This window comes from Lycium barbarum, chromosome 4 (genome assembly GCF_019175385.1).
Source record: "Lycium barbarum isolate Lr01 chromosome 4, ASM1917538v2, whole genome shotgun sequence".
In the NCBI taxonomy this organism is placed as follows: Eukaryota; Viridiplantae; Streptophyta; class Magnoliopsida; order Solanales; family Solanaceae; genus Lycium; species Lycium barbarum.
Window position 1 is genome coordinate 50,978,931 of NC_083340.1, and position 15,884 is coordinate 50,994,814.

Here is a 15,884-nt window from a genome sequence, read left to right on the forward strand (position 1 = left end):
ATTTTAAAAGGTGTGAAGAGAAGGCCAAAGATTTATTCGTGAAGATAGATAGCAACAAGCAAGAGAATAAGGGGAAACAGTCAATCATCAAATCATCAAGAAGAAGGGGATGAATGCCAAATTCATGAGTAATGGTACTAGAAGCAGGAGGGATATCTAGCAATACAAGATCAATGAAGTTGATGTTACCTTCTCAAAAAAAAAAAAAAGATCAATGAAGTTGAATATAGTGTCTTGGAATGTTAGGGGACTGAATTGTAGTAAAAAAAGGAGTATGATTAAAAATATTTTACTTATCTGGAAAGCAGATGTGTGTTTTCAGGAAACAAAAGTGGAAGGGGATATCATTGAAATAGTAAGAGAAGTACGGGGGAGCAAGTGGGTTAGTTATGCTCAATTAAAAGCTAGTGGGATAAGAGGGGGAATACTAATTGTGTGGGACAAAAAGGATTGGGAATGTTTATAAGAAATAACTTATGCCACTCGTATTGCCCCGGATTGACAAAAGAGGCTTGGATTGGAGATTCTTGTGTAAACATTCAAGTTGACAATCGGGTTTCTAGACAGCGGTGGGCTCTGAAACCAATATCAATGATTTCGCTGGATTTAAGAATAACGTAGCACAGAAAACCGAACTCACCAAGGATGGCGAATGGGCAATACGTAGAGCTTGCTTCGCTTCCTATCGATTGTTTTATAGCGGTACGGTTACGAGTTCATAGTGTGGGCATGTACGCTGTTTCCTGTAGTTTCACCAGAAAGACTTTAGCTGGAACATGACTGGTGTGTATGCTCCAAATGACAGAATGGAGAGGGAGGAAACCTGGGGGAAATAGGTGTAGCTAGGAGCCTAATTCCAGGACCCTGGGTCCTTTGTGGTGATTTCAACACAGTTAGATATTCCTCAGAAAAGAAGAACTGCAGAAGTATCAACAAGGCAATGACTTATTTTTCTGAGTTAATTGAAGACATGGAGTTGGTAGATCTGTCAAGGACAGGGGGAAGTTTACCTGGACGAAAGGAGAGACACAATATTGCAGCAAGGCTAGATAGATTCCTGATATCAGAAAAATGGGATGCTAGCTTCAGGAATATCAGATAATCCATACTACATAGGGTGACATCTGATCATTCCCCTTTGTTACTTCAGTGTGGTGAATGGGAAAAAACCAATTCTTATTTTAAATTTGAGAATTGGTGGTTAAAGACAGAGGGTTTCAATGAGAAAGTGAAGACACGGTGGGAATCTTTCAATTACAGTGGGAAACCAGATTATATCCTGGCAGCAAAGTTGAATGCTTTAAAAGGAAAATTGGATTAACTCTTATGCCCCCGCCTCCCAAAAAAAAGGAATATTAAAGGAGTGGAGTAAATCAACACAAGGGAACTTGGGAATGCAAAAGGAGGAAATAACTTCTAGATTGGCTCTCACCATGGAATTTGAAGACATTGCCAGGCAAGAAGAGACTAGAAGAGACTGCTTGGAGACAGAGATCAAGGGCAACTTGATTGAAAGAGGGAGACAGAAACACAAGCTTCTTTCATAGAACAACAAATGCACACAGAAGGGCAAACACTATTGACAGATTGAGAGTAAATGGAGAATTAGAGGAGAAGTGAAGGAAGAGATTGTGTCATACTATGAAAAGTTATACTCAGAGACAGAAAATTGGGGACCACAATTTCATATGAGGAATTGTCCTAGGCCGGAAGCAGAAGACAATGCAATTCTTATGGTCCCTTTTAAATCTCAAGAGATACTGGAATCAAGGCATGCGCAGGAGACAAGGCTTCAGGTCCAGATGGTTATTCTATGGCTTTCTTTAATCATTGCTGGGAAATCATAGGGACAGATCTTCTAGTGCTATACGAAACTTTTATGAAAAAGGTTTCTTTGAAAAAAGTTTGAATGCCACTTTTGTGGCTCTGATTCCAAAGAAAGCCGGAGCTATAGAGCTAAATGATTTTAGGCCTATTAGTCTAATTGGGGGAGTCTATAAAATTATTGCTAAACTGCTGGCAGAGAGACTGAAGAAGGTAATACACAGACTAGTGGACAGGCAACGAATGGCTTTTATTAAAGGAAGACAAATCATGGATGCAATTCTTATAGCAAATGAGCTTGTGGAGTCCAGACAGAGGAGCAAGAAACCTGGTATTCTATGGAAGCTAGACATCCAAAAAGCATATGATCATTTGAACTGGAGCTTTCTAATCAATATGCTGGAGAGAATGGGGTCTCGTACTAGATGGATCAAATGGATAAAACATTGTATTAGCTTTGTAAAATTCTCAATCTTGGTTAGTAGAACTCCTTGTGTGTTTTTTCTTCTCAAAGAGGATTGAGACAGTGATATGATCCTACTTGGCACACCTCATTTCAAGACTTAGATATGGAACTTCAAGCTCAACAAGCGGCATGGATGATAAGGATGGAGTTGAAGGCCTTTGGAGGCCCATACAAGCCCCACAATGAGGCCTATGATGTGTGGGAGGTGTCTTGGGAGTTGATTGAAGAAGAAGCCACTAGAAAAGGGACCAAATGTGCAAAGTGGCCAAACGTGCAAATAGGGACATTTCTGCAAATTGGCTACACTTGCTAACTTGGACAAGATCGGGAGTTGGCTATTTGTGCAAGGAAGGTTATGCTTGCAAGAAGGCCATGCATGCAACGTTGATTAGAGGGCCATCTATGCAAGGAGGGGCGTGTTTGGCCAATTCTGGCCAATTCTTGAATTGAAGACTACACTAAGAAGACTAGCCAAACAAGGCCTTTACTTCATTAAAGGTAGCATTGTAATTGCCTATTAGTCTTCTTTACTTAGCTTGTATATATAGCTTGTCTTTCATTTCATTACTTAGATTTTGATGATGAATATTTGAGTGATGATAGGATTATCATAGTTTGTTTAGCTAGGGTTTAGCTTAGTTTAGTAAATTTAATGGTAGATTCCATTGTTGGTTTGTGAACCTTTTATGTCCATTGATATTCATGAAGAGATTGCCATTTGTGGATTCAAATCGAATCTCTTGCCTTGAGTGTCAAATAGTAGTGGTTCTTTTAGGATCGGATTCAATTGGAAGGGTCTAAGTTTAATATACTTAGGTTTGTCCATAAATTCGCCCTAATTGGGTCTTGCTTTTATCCTCTATTCCTTATCCCCTTTTCTTCGTATCTTTAAATTCCGCGTTTTGGATTGAATTGGTTCTTCCCCAATTCGATTCGTATCAGACAGGGTGATCCTTTATCCCCTTTCTTATTTATTTTGAAAATGCAGGGTGAGTAACATGTTACAGACAACAAAGGTCAATGGTTGGATCAGGGGGTTTTAGGTCAGTGCAGGAAACATGGAGATTACTCATTTGCAATATGCAGATGACACCCTAGTTTTCTGTGAAGCAGTGGAAGAGGAAATTTTAATCTTAAGAACTATCTTCATCATCTTTGAAGCAGTTTCAGGATTACACATTAATTTGGGCAAAAGTTTTATTTACCCAATTAATGAGGTGGCCGAGGTGGAGAGCTTGGCAGAGAAATTAAGAGGTAAAATAGGGGAACTTCCAACTACATATTTGGGCATGCCTTTGGGAGCCAAGAGCAAATCTAAAGGTATATGGAATGGAGTTCTAGAAAAATGTGAGAAGAAGTTGTTCAACTGGAAAAGCCAATATCTTTCCCTTGGGGGAAGATTGACCATGATCAACAGTGTTCTAGATGCTTACCATCCTACATGATGTCCCAGTGATCAAGAGAATTGACACTTTGAGAAGGAATTTTTAATGGCAGGGCAATGAAGACGAGAAGAAATTCCACTTAGTCAAATGGGAAGAGGTGACTGTGAGCAAGAAGGCCGGGGAATTGTGTATCAAAAATCTGAAATTGCAGAATCAAAGTTTGATGATGAAGTGGCTATGGAAATTTGCTATAGAGGAAGACATGTTATGGAAGGAAGTTATTATTGCTAAATATGGACTGGAGGACAAGTGGACAACAAACATGATTAATATTCCATATGGTTGTACTGTGTGGAGGGCAATCAGGAACGTCTGGCCAAAAATGCTTGCAAGGATCAGATGCAAATTTGGTAATGGGGTAAAAGTATCTTTCTGGAGTGGTGTCTGGTTGGGTGACACAACTTTGAAGCAGAAGTTTCCTGACTTGTTCATTCTTAATCAAAAGCAACAAGCTATTGTTGTTCAGATGTGGACTGGACAAGGGTGGGATCTAGATCTTAGAAGACACTTGAATGATTGGGAAATGGAGATGATAACAGAATTTTACAATACCATGGTAGTGTTCAGGAGAGAGGGATACTCTGGAATGGAAGAAGGGTAGCAAAGGGATTTTTACAGTGAATAAGGACCTGAATGTATCAAGTTTTCAGGAAGAAGGATGTCCATGAAGATGATATGGAAGACAAAAATACCTCATCTAGTTGTTTCAATTGGCTATTGGCACAAGAAGTTGTGCTGACTCATGAAAATCTTAACAAAAGAGGTTTTCATCTATGTTCTAGATGTTTTTTGTGTGGGGAGTAGAATGAGACAATCAATCATCTTTTCTTGCATTGTAAGTGGACAGATCAACTGTGGAAGATGTTTATTAGCCCGGCGAAGATCAGATGGGTGAAGCCTGGGAGTATAGAAGGAGTGCTAAAGCTTTGGAACAGGGATGGGAATGTAACAAGGAAGGAGGAAAGATGGAAGATTGTCCCATCATGCGTATGGTGGACTGTGTGGAAAGAGAGGAATCAAAGATGTTTTGAGAACAAGCAGAACAATTTATAGAAGTTCAAGATGAATTGCTTAGCTCTTTTTTATTTTTAGTATAAACAGGAAATCTTAGGCCAGACAGAAGATATTTTTGATGTGTTAGATCTCTTGTAAGAATAGAAAACAGTAGAGATCATTATTGTAAAATGTAACTTTTTCGAGGGGGACTACATATTTAGAGTATACCTGTGGATATATGGATTAACTGTTACAAGTCTTTAAAAAAAAATATTTATGAAATAAAACTTTCTTAAATTTTATATTCTTCGCGTCAATTATGTTTGTAATTGACGTTTATGCCACCTACACTTTAGGTGTTTATTAGACACACTTTTAAGCTAAGTTACTCGGACTCTTCGAAAGTGTTGCCGCACCCGTGTCGGATCCTCCAAAAATATACTACTTTTGAAGGATCCGACACGCACCCGACAACATTTTAGGAGAGTCCGAGTAACATAGCTTTTAAGTAGGTTGTGGGTGTAAAGTGATTCCCGTGGTCGAGGGCACTGTAAAAAGGATTTAGGTACAACCTCGTGGGTAAATATGTGTTACTTCTAGAGCTGTCCCCATTAAGAGGAATACAATGTTTTTCTTGTTTTCTATTCCTTGTCAATTTTATTATTGTATACGTATATTCATTACTCTCTCCGTCCCATTTATGTGACGCGCTTTCCTTTTCAGTCAGTTCCAAAAAGAATGAATTCTTTCTATAATTAGTAACCATTCAACTTTAAATTTACCTTTTTACCTTTACTGAAATGATTTCTAGCCACACACATTTCTATGATTTGTTTTAGACCACAAGTTTCAAAAGTCTTCTTTTATTTCTAAAACTTCGTGCCCAGTCAAACACCCTCGTATAAATGGGACGGAGGAAGTACTAGTTTTTGAGTGTGCGTGTATATCCCATATTAATGAGTACCCAAATTTTGAAAATCACATTTGTTAAAAAGAAATGTGGTTAAGTTGTGAAATAAAAATTGAAGAAAAAAGTGTGAGTTTCTAAAAATATGAATGTTGATCCTATTTATTTTGCTGAATGAATAACAGTTTCTTGTGTCTCTCTATGACAAGTATTTGCTTTATCATGTAATCAGAAACTCATATTTATTTGTTATCTTTGTTGCTTAACTGGTATAGACACACGTGAAGGGAATTAGGACTTAGGAGAATGTTGCATCCATAAATTTCTAACGATTTTTTTGATAAGAAAGAGCTGTTTTGCTTAGCTTACTGCATTTTTGAAAGGATTATATATAGTTTTTTTGGATGATCTGGATTATATATAGTTAGGTTATGTAGTTCAAATAAGGAAATGATTGACATAAGGTAATATCTTAATCAATTTTAAAGTTCTAAATGTTAGGACTTCCTACATATCCAAATAAGGAAAATTTAGTAACCAAAACTTTAGTTAATTTCAAAGTCCTAAATATTTGGAAAATAATTAAATTGCAATTTCATTCAATGCAAAATCAATTTTTAGAGGGTAAAAGAGTATATCAACATTTCATGTTGGTGCTTCCTGCTTTTATTATATTACTATTATATTATACATAAATACAAATCTAGATAGGAGTACTTCTAATTGGTGACGATGTACTTTAAGTGAGGAACTAATTTAAAAAAAAAAAAGATGTATTAAGTGACGAATACTTTCTTTCCACCCAGCATATTTGTAATTGTTTTTTACTATCTGACAGAGCTGTCTGATTTTTCCTCTACAGTTTTCTTCAAGTCTTCGATGCGCTTGTAGGTATAATCCAGAGCTAATAATTCCTTTTCAGGAAGAGCTAATATTGTAATTTATTGATCTTTCTCCACAATAAAATCACAACTGATATAATGTTTTCAGTCTGTGTAAACAAATTGATGTTGTACTTTTATTATCTAGAACTACCTAAACTTTAAAGATACAGTTAAGGACTATCATCTATGAAATTTCAAGTGAATATCCGTAGAACTTTCTCTTGTCCTGTGTCTTGCAAATTGCTCTATACTTTTTCGCTTCGACAATCTTAGTCATTCTTAGTAGGCTGACAATCCTTATAAATCACAATCATAAACTAAGATTTCCACTTTTTCCTTACAATAAATGTTGGGTACACGATGGTTGTGTTTATTTCCATCTCATTTGTGAGTAGCCCTTGCACTTATCCATCAATCATCTATTATGGTCATCTGAAACTATATGCTCTATTCATGCCCAAATCATCCCAATACTACTTTGCTTATGAATAAGTTGCCTTAATGACAAATTAGGAGTTATCTAAAATTGGAGGGCCTAAGTCTAATATTTATTCTTACAGGCGTCAGTGTTGTCACAGGCGCGCTTAAAGCACGCTTAAGCCCTGAAGTGAGGCTCAAAACTCGTTGAGCGCTTCGCCTCGCTTTATGTGCGCTTCAGTGTCGTCATCAAGGCTCTAAGACATACTTTTCCATGCCATTGAGCCTCTCTTGAAGAGGTGACACTAGATGATTGATATTTCACTTTATCGTAATGTTTTTACAGTTTCTTTATCCATATATTTGTTATTCATGCTTACTATTATTAGTCTTGGACTAAACATACATATATTTGTAATTTTGCACCATTGCGCTTTTTTTAACTAAAGCCCATGCTTTATTTGCGCTTTGCGCTTAAAGCCCCAGTTAACCTTAGAGCTTTTTTGCGCTTTTCGCTTTTGACAACACTGACAGGCGTATACAAGTATCTGACAGAAGACTCTTGGCAAGCACCGGAGTCAATGTAAGTGTAATGACAATAACTATACCAACTAGGTGGTATAAACAAAATAGAACTTATTCAGGAAATCTTTAGGATAGTCTGGAATCAGAAATCACAGTCATATAATAAGGTAGCAAATAACTGGGATCAATAATCACAACAAAGTTTAGTCCCTGCCATTATCATTGTGTTTGGTGGAGAATGGAGAGGGTGAAACGTAAAAGGGGTTGAAAAGTTCCTTTATCCCATGCAATAACTTCTACCCACCCTCCCCATGTCATATCCTTTTAGAGAGGATTGTAATCTGCTGCACTCCTTTCTAATAAAGCCATCGTGAGATGAACCAGGATTTTGACGCAATTATCCAGCAAGAGTTATTACTCTTACTAAGGAAGTAGAGTATTGGAGAACACTGAAAAGAAAAAGAAAACAATAGCTATTAGTCTTACTTAAGAAAGATAGAGAATTGGAGAAAACACTAGAACTGTGAGAAGTTGGAGAGAATAAACATTTCATGGTAGGAGTAAAACCATCAGAATCATTTTTCTTAAGCTACCTTGAGTTTGTCTTGGCAGTCATCCTGCGAAAGATAGAACTAGCACCGGTCGTACATGAACTATATGCTAAAGTGGAAATGGGACTACTTAAATACTTTGTTCTTAATCGCGCTAAGCTAACTTAAAGAGTGTTATATATAGAGTTATGTTCATATAAGCGAAGCTTGTCTATTTAAGCTGGACTGCTAGGCTCATCCTAGGCTTATCTTTGCATTCACGCAATTGCAGGCGCAAGCCATAATCTTATCTTGCCATGTGGATGCATATGTAGTTTCTTTTCATCATCTTGTTGATGTGGATGTCTCCAAGAAATTTTCTTTCTGACCCTCTGCCTCTTTTTTTGTTTTTTGTTTTTTGTGAAGTTAGTAATTTCAGGTGTTATAGACTTATTAAGAAAATAATTTCAGTTATTGTGTTCTCATTTACTGTTCTATTGGGAGCCCTTATACAGATTGTTTCTCTGGTTGCAGGAAAATAATCGAAGTGAGATAGATAGAATAAATAGAGAAAGGCATGTTGACTTTGTGAACATGTTGAGAGGATTTGTAACTAGTCAGGTATTTCCTTGTTCATATGACTGGTTTATCTTTTAGATAAATTGTTACATTGAAGTTCGATTTCTTGTTTGTTGTTAGTAACAGTGTACGAAAGCTCAACCTTGTCCCTCTCCTCTTTTTTTCTTTTTTCTATTTTAAGAAAAGGCCACTAAACATGCTGCTTAGTGGTAATTTATTAAAACCAAAGAGTCTTACAGAAAGCAAAGCAAAACCAGCTAAACCACTGGTTTGCAAAAAACAAAAATAGCTAAAACAGAACTACTACAAGCATTATCTACTGCAGATCCCTGTGCCTTGACTTGATACCATCTCACACACCTAAGAGCTCACCAGGTGCTATGGATCAATAGTCTAGAGAAGTGAACTTCAGGCTATCAAGGATGGAGTGGAGTTTGTCCTGTAAAAATTCAATTTCAGTAGCAATCTTCAGCATCATTAACATTGTGCCATATAGATACAATTCTGCAGAAACTACTGTATGCACATTTGGTAACATAACAACAGAATGAGCATGTTAGTATGCGAATACCACACACTGTTACATCACCAAAGATGTACACAATAATTTCCAGATACTTTACAGCTTCATGGCAATTTGAAAGTAGCAGACATTAGCTTAGCGTGCATAGCTTATAACCTCAGTATTATCTTCCTGTTGAACCTATTACCTGCTCCTTAGCATTTCTTAATCTCAGATAAGGAATTTGAGCTTTCTCTGTATTAATAATCTGCTTGGCCTTTAGAGGAAGGTCATTAAAATTGTTGAACTGTTGATCACCTGCAAAATAAAAAACATGGTGAGTTAAAAAATCAGCAAGTCCATTCCCTTATCTGAATACGTGTTCCACCTGAACCACATGATCTCTTCTCAACAAGTTAATGTCCTTCACCACCATTGCTATACTCCAAGGCACCTCCCATTCTCCAGTTAGAATCTTTTTCATTGAAATGGAATCTGTTTTCATTTACAAGTGGCATGTAGTGATGAGTAATTCAAAATTCCAGTCCCATCTTCATAGCATATGCCTCAGCAACCAGATTTGTGCCATCACTTATTCTCTTTGCTGCAGCATATCTCAGGTCTCCATCATTTCTAACACAAAATGCCACAGAACTTGGCCCTGGATTCCAATTGATGTGTAGTCCAGAGATTCCTTCAAAAAGAACCAAAATGCCTCTCAGGTACCTCAGTTGCTCCTCCTCAGCATCACAGAAGATCAAGGTGTCATCAGCATATTGGTGATGAGTAATTTCCTGATGACGGTTAGCATTACTGGCCATCTGAAAACCTTTAATCCATCCTTGAACTTTTGCTGGTTTGACCATAATATTCAATCCTTCCATGGCAATTATGAACAAAAAAGGAGAGAGTGGATCACCACCCTGTCTGAGCCCTCTATTAGCATTGAAAAAGCCTTCAGGAGAGATCCATTTATAAGAACTGAGAATCTGATAGTGGAGATGCAAAACTGTATCCAACTGATCCATTTCTTTCCAAAACCCATTTGGTGCAGCATCTTCAACAAATAACTCCAATTCACATGATCATATGCCTTCTTTATATCTAATTTGCATAGAACACCTGGCATTTCTTGCTTTAGTCTTGAATCCACTGCTTCATTGGCAATAAGAATAGCATCCATTATTTGTCAACCTTTTATGAAGGCCATCTGTTGTGAGTCCACCAACTTCTCCATAAATCTCTTGAGCCTTTCTGTCGGTACTTTAGCTAGTATTTTGTAGATACTGCCTGTCAAGCTTATGGGTCTGAAATCTCTCTATTCTTTTGCACCAGTCTTTTAGGAATCAGAGCTATGTAAGTTGCATTGAACTTTTCTCAAACATTCCTTTGGCATGGAAATTTTGAAAAAAAACCCCATAATGTCTTGTTTTACCACCTCCCAACATTTGATAAAAAAATCCCATTGTGAAGCCATCTGGCCCAGGGGACTTATCCATTGCACATATCTTTAAGCAGCCTCAAACCTCTTGCTCATCGAAGCTGTTTTGTAAAAATTCCTTCTCTTCTTCAGAAATAGTAGGACAGTTTGCAAAGTTGCTTGAGGGTCTCCAAGCTGCTGTCTCTGTATACAACTTTTTGTAAAACTGAACTACTTCCTCCTTAATTCTTTCTGGTTCTGTGATCAGTTCTTTCAGAAACAAAAGCTGGTCAATGTTTTTGTTTGAAACTGGTAACTTTGTATTCCTTAGCGTTAAGGGTATGCTGGCTACCTCCAAAAATTTACACTTTACTGAAAGAGAAATACTTACAGTAATCCTAAAAGGTCCACTAACTGAACTTCCTCTTCCATTGGATCTTTTGCAATGAGCTTTCTCTGCCTTTAAAAATTCTATCGTTTCTTTCCTTCCAAATGTTCCACCAGATGCAGGCAGGAATTGTTTTCCACCAAATCTTCTGGCTCTTGCTCCCTCCCCTTCTTATCCAATAGCTTAGAAGATCTGCAGTGTGTTCAGGCATAATCCAGTTCACCTTAGCCAAGTTAATGAACAATGCTCAGACTTGTGCCGTAACTTTACAGTGAAGGAAAAGGTGACTGTTTGTCTCTAAGGCCTCCTTGCATAATGTGCATCTTGAAGCAATGTTAATTCCTCTTTTCTGCAGTGCTTCATGAGTCAAACAAGCTCTCCAAGCTACCAGCCAAGTGAAACACTTCACCTTAGTTGGTGCCACACTCTTCCAAATGGATTTCCAAGGTCCTGGTGTCCTCCCTGTTATTTCAATCAAACCCTTGTTTTTTTTTTTTTGAAACTAGTAATTTTGTATTCCTCAGCATTAAGGGTATGCTGGCCACCTCTAAAAATTTACACTTTACTGAAAGAGAAATACTTACAGTAATCCTAAAAAGTCCACTAACTGAACTTCCTCTTCTACATATTGTTCTTTACACCAAAAACTTAATGAAGTAAAGACCTTCCATTGGATCTTCTGCAATGAACTTTCTCTACCTTTAAAAATTCTGTCGTTTCTTTCCTTCCAAATGTTCCACCAGATGCAGGCAGGAACTGTTTTCCGCCAAATCTTCTGACTCTTGCTCCCTCCCCTTCTTATCCAACAGCTTAGAAGGTCTGCAGTGTGTTCAGGCATAGTCTAGTTCACCTTAGCCAAATTAATGAACAATGCCCAGACTTGTGCCGTAACTTTACAATGAAGGAAAAGGTGATTGTTTGTCTCTAAGGCCTCCTTGCATAATGTGCATCTTGAAGCAATGTTTATTCCTCTTTTCTGCAGTGCTTCATGAGTCAAGCAGGCTCTCCAAGCTACCAGCCAGGTGAAACACTTCACCTTAGTTGGTGCCACACTCTTCCAAATGGATTTCCAAGGTCCTGGTGTCCTCCCTGAAATTTCAGTCAAACCCTTGTTGTACAATCTGTTCACAGAGAACAGTCCATTTTGATTATGCTTCCATGTCAATTTATCTGGCTCAAAATTAGTTCCTTGAAATCTACCAATTACTGTCAGTAGTTCTGCTACCCATGCTATTTCCCAATCATTTAGAAGTCTTCTGAAAATCAAATTCCAGCCTTGGGGAGACCACATCTCCTCTATTGTACTATCTGGATTTGTGCTTATAGAAAATAAGCTAGGAAACAGTAGTTGTAATATTCCCTGTCCACTCCAATTTTCCTTCCAGAAAAGAATCTTGTCACCCCTACCCACCTTGCAGTTAACATTTGCCTTCAGAGCCAGCCAGAAAGCTCTAATGGTCCTCCATACCCCCACACCATAGGTATTGGTCACCTCATTTGTACACCATTTCCCATTTTGGCTATACTTATGTTGGATTACATCTTTCCATAGTGCATGATCTTCCTGATTATATCTCCATAACCACTACATGAGTAAGGATGAGAATGTTGAGATGGATGTGTGGCCACACCAGGAGTGGCAGGATTAGGAATGAGGATATTCGGGATAAGGTAGGGGTGGCCTCGGTGGAAGACAAGATGCGAGAAGCGAGATTGAGATGGTTTGGGTATGTGAAGAGGAGAGACACAGATGCCCCAGTGCGGAGGTGTGAGAGGTTGGCCATGGATGGTTTCAGACGAGGTAGGGGTAGGCCGAAGAAGTATTGGGGAGAGGTAATTAGACACGACATGGCACAACTACAGCTTACCGAGGACATGACCTTAGATAGGAGGGTTTGGAGGACCCAAATTAGGGTAGAAGGCTAGTAGATAGTCTCGTTATCCGTTCTTATTAGTAGTTGCATTATTGCAATATAATTTCTTGTGCTCCGATTTCTGTTATTATCTGTTATTTCCTGTGCTTTGATTATCCTGTGTTATCTGCTCCGATTTCTGCTATTATATGTTATTTCCTGTGCTTTGATTATCCTGTGTTATCTGTGTCGCTTGCATTATTTCATTTCCATATCGCTTTGAATCTCTTATCCGAATCTCTTAACCTTATCTGACTTCTTTTTATGCTTTTATTGAGCCGAGGGTCTTTCGGAAACAGCCGTCCTACCTTGGTAGGAGTAAGGTCTGCGTACACTCTACCCTCCCCAGACCCCACGATGTGGGATTTCACTAGGTTGTTGTTTAACCACTACATGAGTAAGCTTTTATTCTGTAATTTTAGGTTCTTCACCCCCAATCCTCCATGCATTCTGCTTTGTTGAACTACTTCCCAATTTACCAAGTGGAACTTTTTTTCCTCATTGTTTCCTCGCCATAGAAAGTTTCTCCTTAGAGTGTCCAAAGCCTTAACCACCTTGCTTGGGATAGGAAATAAGGACATCACATATGTTGGCAAGGAATCCGAGACTGAGTTGATTAAGGTGAGTCTTCCTCCCAAGGATAGGTATTGAGATTTCCATAGAGCTAGTTTCTTTTCAGTCTTCTCTATGATGCCATCCTAGATTTTCACTGCTTTATGCATTGATCCCAAAGGCATTCCAAGATAAACAGTAGGCAAATTCTCAATCTTGCAATTCAAAATGCTTGCAAGCACTTGGATCTGCTGCACCTCCTTGACTGGGAATATACTGCTCTTCCTCCAGTTGACTTTAGCCCAGAACATGCTTCAAAAACCACTAGTATCACCCTCAAATGGCAGATCTGTTCCTGATTTGCCTAACAAAAAACTACTGTATCATCAGCATACAGTAGATGGGAGATTTCCATAGCCTTATTAGCCCTATTTCTCACATTAAATCCTCTGATCCAGCTATTTTGAGAAGCAATTCTCATCATGTTGTCCAAGCCTTCCATAGCTATAATGAAAAGGAAAGGGGATAAAGGGTCCCCCTGCTTGAGCCCCCTTTCTGCAGGAAAAAAACCCACAGGTTCTCCATTTACTAGAATAGAGAACCTGGTAGTTTTAATGCAGAACTCCATCCACTTTAGCCACCTGCAATCAAACCCCATTTGTCTTAGAGTGTTGATAAGAAAATTCCAGTTCAAATGGTCATAGGCTTTTTCAATATCCAGCTTGCACATCACTCCTAGCCCTTCTCCTCTAAGTCTGGTGTCAATACACTCACTTGCTATTAAAGCAGCATCCATAATTTGCCTCCCCTTTATGAATGCCATTTGGTTCTTATTGCCTAACTTGCTCACCACTCTCTTTAACCTTTCTGCCAGCACTTTGGCAATTATCTTGTACACACCAGTGATCAAACTAATGGGCCTAAAGTCCCTTAGTTCAGTTGCACCCACCTTCTTTGGAATCAAGGCCACAAAGGTGGCATTGAAACTTTTTTCAAACATCTGTTGAGAATGGAAATTCTGAAAAGTCAGCATCAAATCCTCCTTCAAAACATCCCAAAATGCCTGGAAGAAGGCCATTGTGTGTCCATCCGGGCCAGATGCCTTATCAACAGCACGTAGTTTGATCCCTTCCCATACTTCATCTTCTTCAAATTGCCTTGACATCCATATTTGCTCTTCTCCAGTAATGCTTTGGACACCTTGAATGTTCAAGTTTGGTCTCCATGCTTCTGTCTCACTGTAAAGGTTCTGATAGAATTCTAGAATTGCATTTTGAATATCCATAGGTTCAGAGGAGCTAACTCAAAGGAGCTCCACCATTCTGTAACATCAAAGGAGCTCCACCATTCCTGCACTTTGCTTCTGAAACCATCCACCTTCAACCACCAATTTTCAAACTTGAAATAAGTTTTCTTAAAGGACCAATCTCCGCATGTTAGCATGATTGGATTATGATCAGATCCCAGGTTTGGCATTACATCCTGTTTGATGTGTAGGAACATTTCATCCCAAAGTGTTGAAAAGAGAAATCTGTCAATCCTAGAGGCAGTTCTGTGATTTGTCTCCCCTCTCCAAGTATAGGACCCCCCAAATAAAGGAGGATCCACCAACTCCACCTCATTGATGCACTCAGAAAATTCCTTCATAGCACCAGATAGCCTGCTACATTCAGTTCTTTCAGATGGGAACCTTGTGACATTAAAGTCACCACAAACCACCCACGGACCCTCACATAAAGCCCTCATAGCACCTATCTCCTCCCATAGTTCCCTCCTTACAATTCTCCTACAATCAGCATAAACTGCTGTAATAAACCAGATGAAATCCTGATTTATCCCACATAATTTACAAGTTAAACTTTGATTCCCATTTTCCACTATTTCCCCTCTCCACTGCCTCTTATCCCATAACACTATAATGCCCCCCCTAGTGCCTAATGACTCAAGCCATACACCCCCCACCCATCTGTTTCCCCAGAGTTGTTGTAGATAATTTCCCACTTCCCCACTCAATTTTGTTTCCACCAGAACATAGATATCAGCCCCCCATTGTTGTATTCTACTCCTTACAGTATTCCTTTTACTCTCCATATTCAACCCCCTCACGTTCCAAGAAACTATTTTTATCTTCATTATAAAGGAGTTATTAGTTTCCTCCCCCTACTTCTTGATTCACTCCTTGGTTCCCCATCTTTGAAATTCTTATCAAATATCAAATTTCTTAGCTCCCTAGGAACTGTCTGTTTATCAGCATTATGTTCTATTGAGATAACTGAAGTTATCCCTTTTTCTCTCCTCTGGTCAATCTTTGTGAATAAAGCTTCGGCCTCCCTAGAGCAACCTTCAAATGCTGCTCCGAATTCCTGGCTCATCCTCACAATATTACCCTGAACCCACAGGTTCGATCTCATCACCGCTTCCTTTTCAAATTCAGAAAAATCTGTTTGTATGGGAGTAGGCTCTCCCAGTAGAGTTATCTGGTTTGTGTTCCCATGTTCTTCAATTTTCTCTTCATCCTTTTGACTTTCAGTTGGCA

The 15,884-nt window shown here is 38.6% G+C and overlaps 1 protein-coding gene across 15 annotated transcripts in view; it reads left to right on the forward strand.

The window, feature by feature from the left end:
- Window positions 1–15,884, forward strand: part of LOC132636014 (sorting nexin 2B-like) — a 41,957-nt gene that overhangs the window by 7,537 nt on the left and 18,536 nt on the right. For 12 of the 15 annotated variants that reach the window (XR_009580915.1, XR_009580914.1, XR_009580921.1 and 9 more), the window contains exon 4: window positions 8,529–8,615. Coding sequence is in view for 7 of the 15 variants with exons in the window: in XM_060352647.1 (XP_060208630.1) it covers window positions 8,529–8,615 (87 nt within the window). In the remaining 8 variants the exon portion in view is untranslated. Of the gene's footprint in view, window positions 1–7,082; window positions 7,240–8,528; window positions 8,616–9,685; window positions 9,879–15,884 lie in introns of those variants that run through there. The other 3 variants (XR_009580918.1, XR_009580917.1, XM_060352653.1) reach the window with 2 other exon arrangements.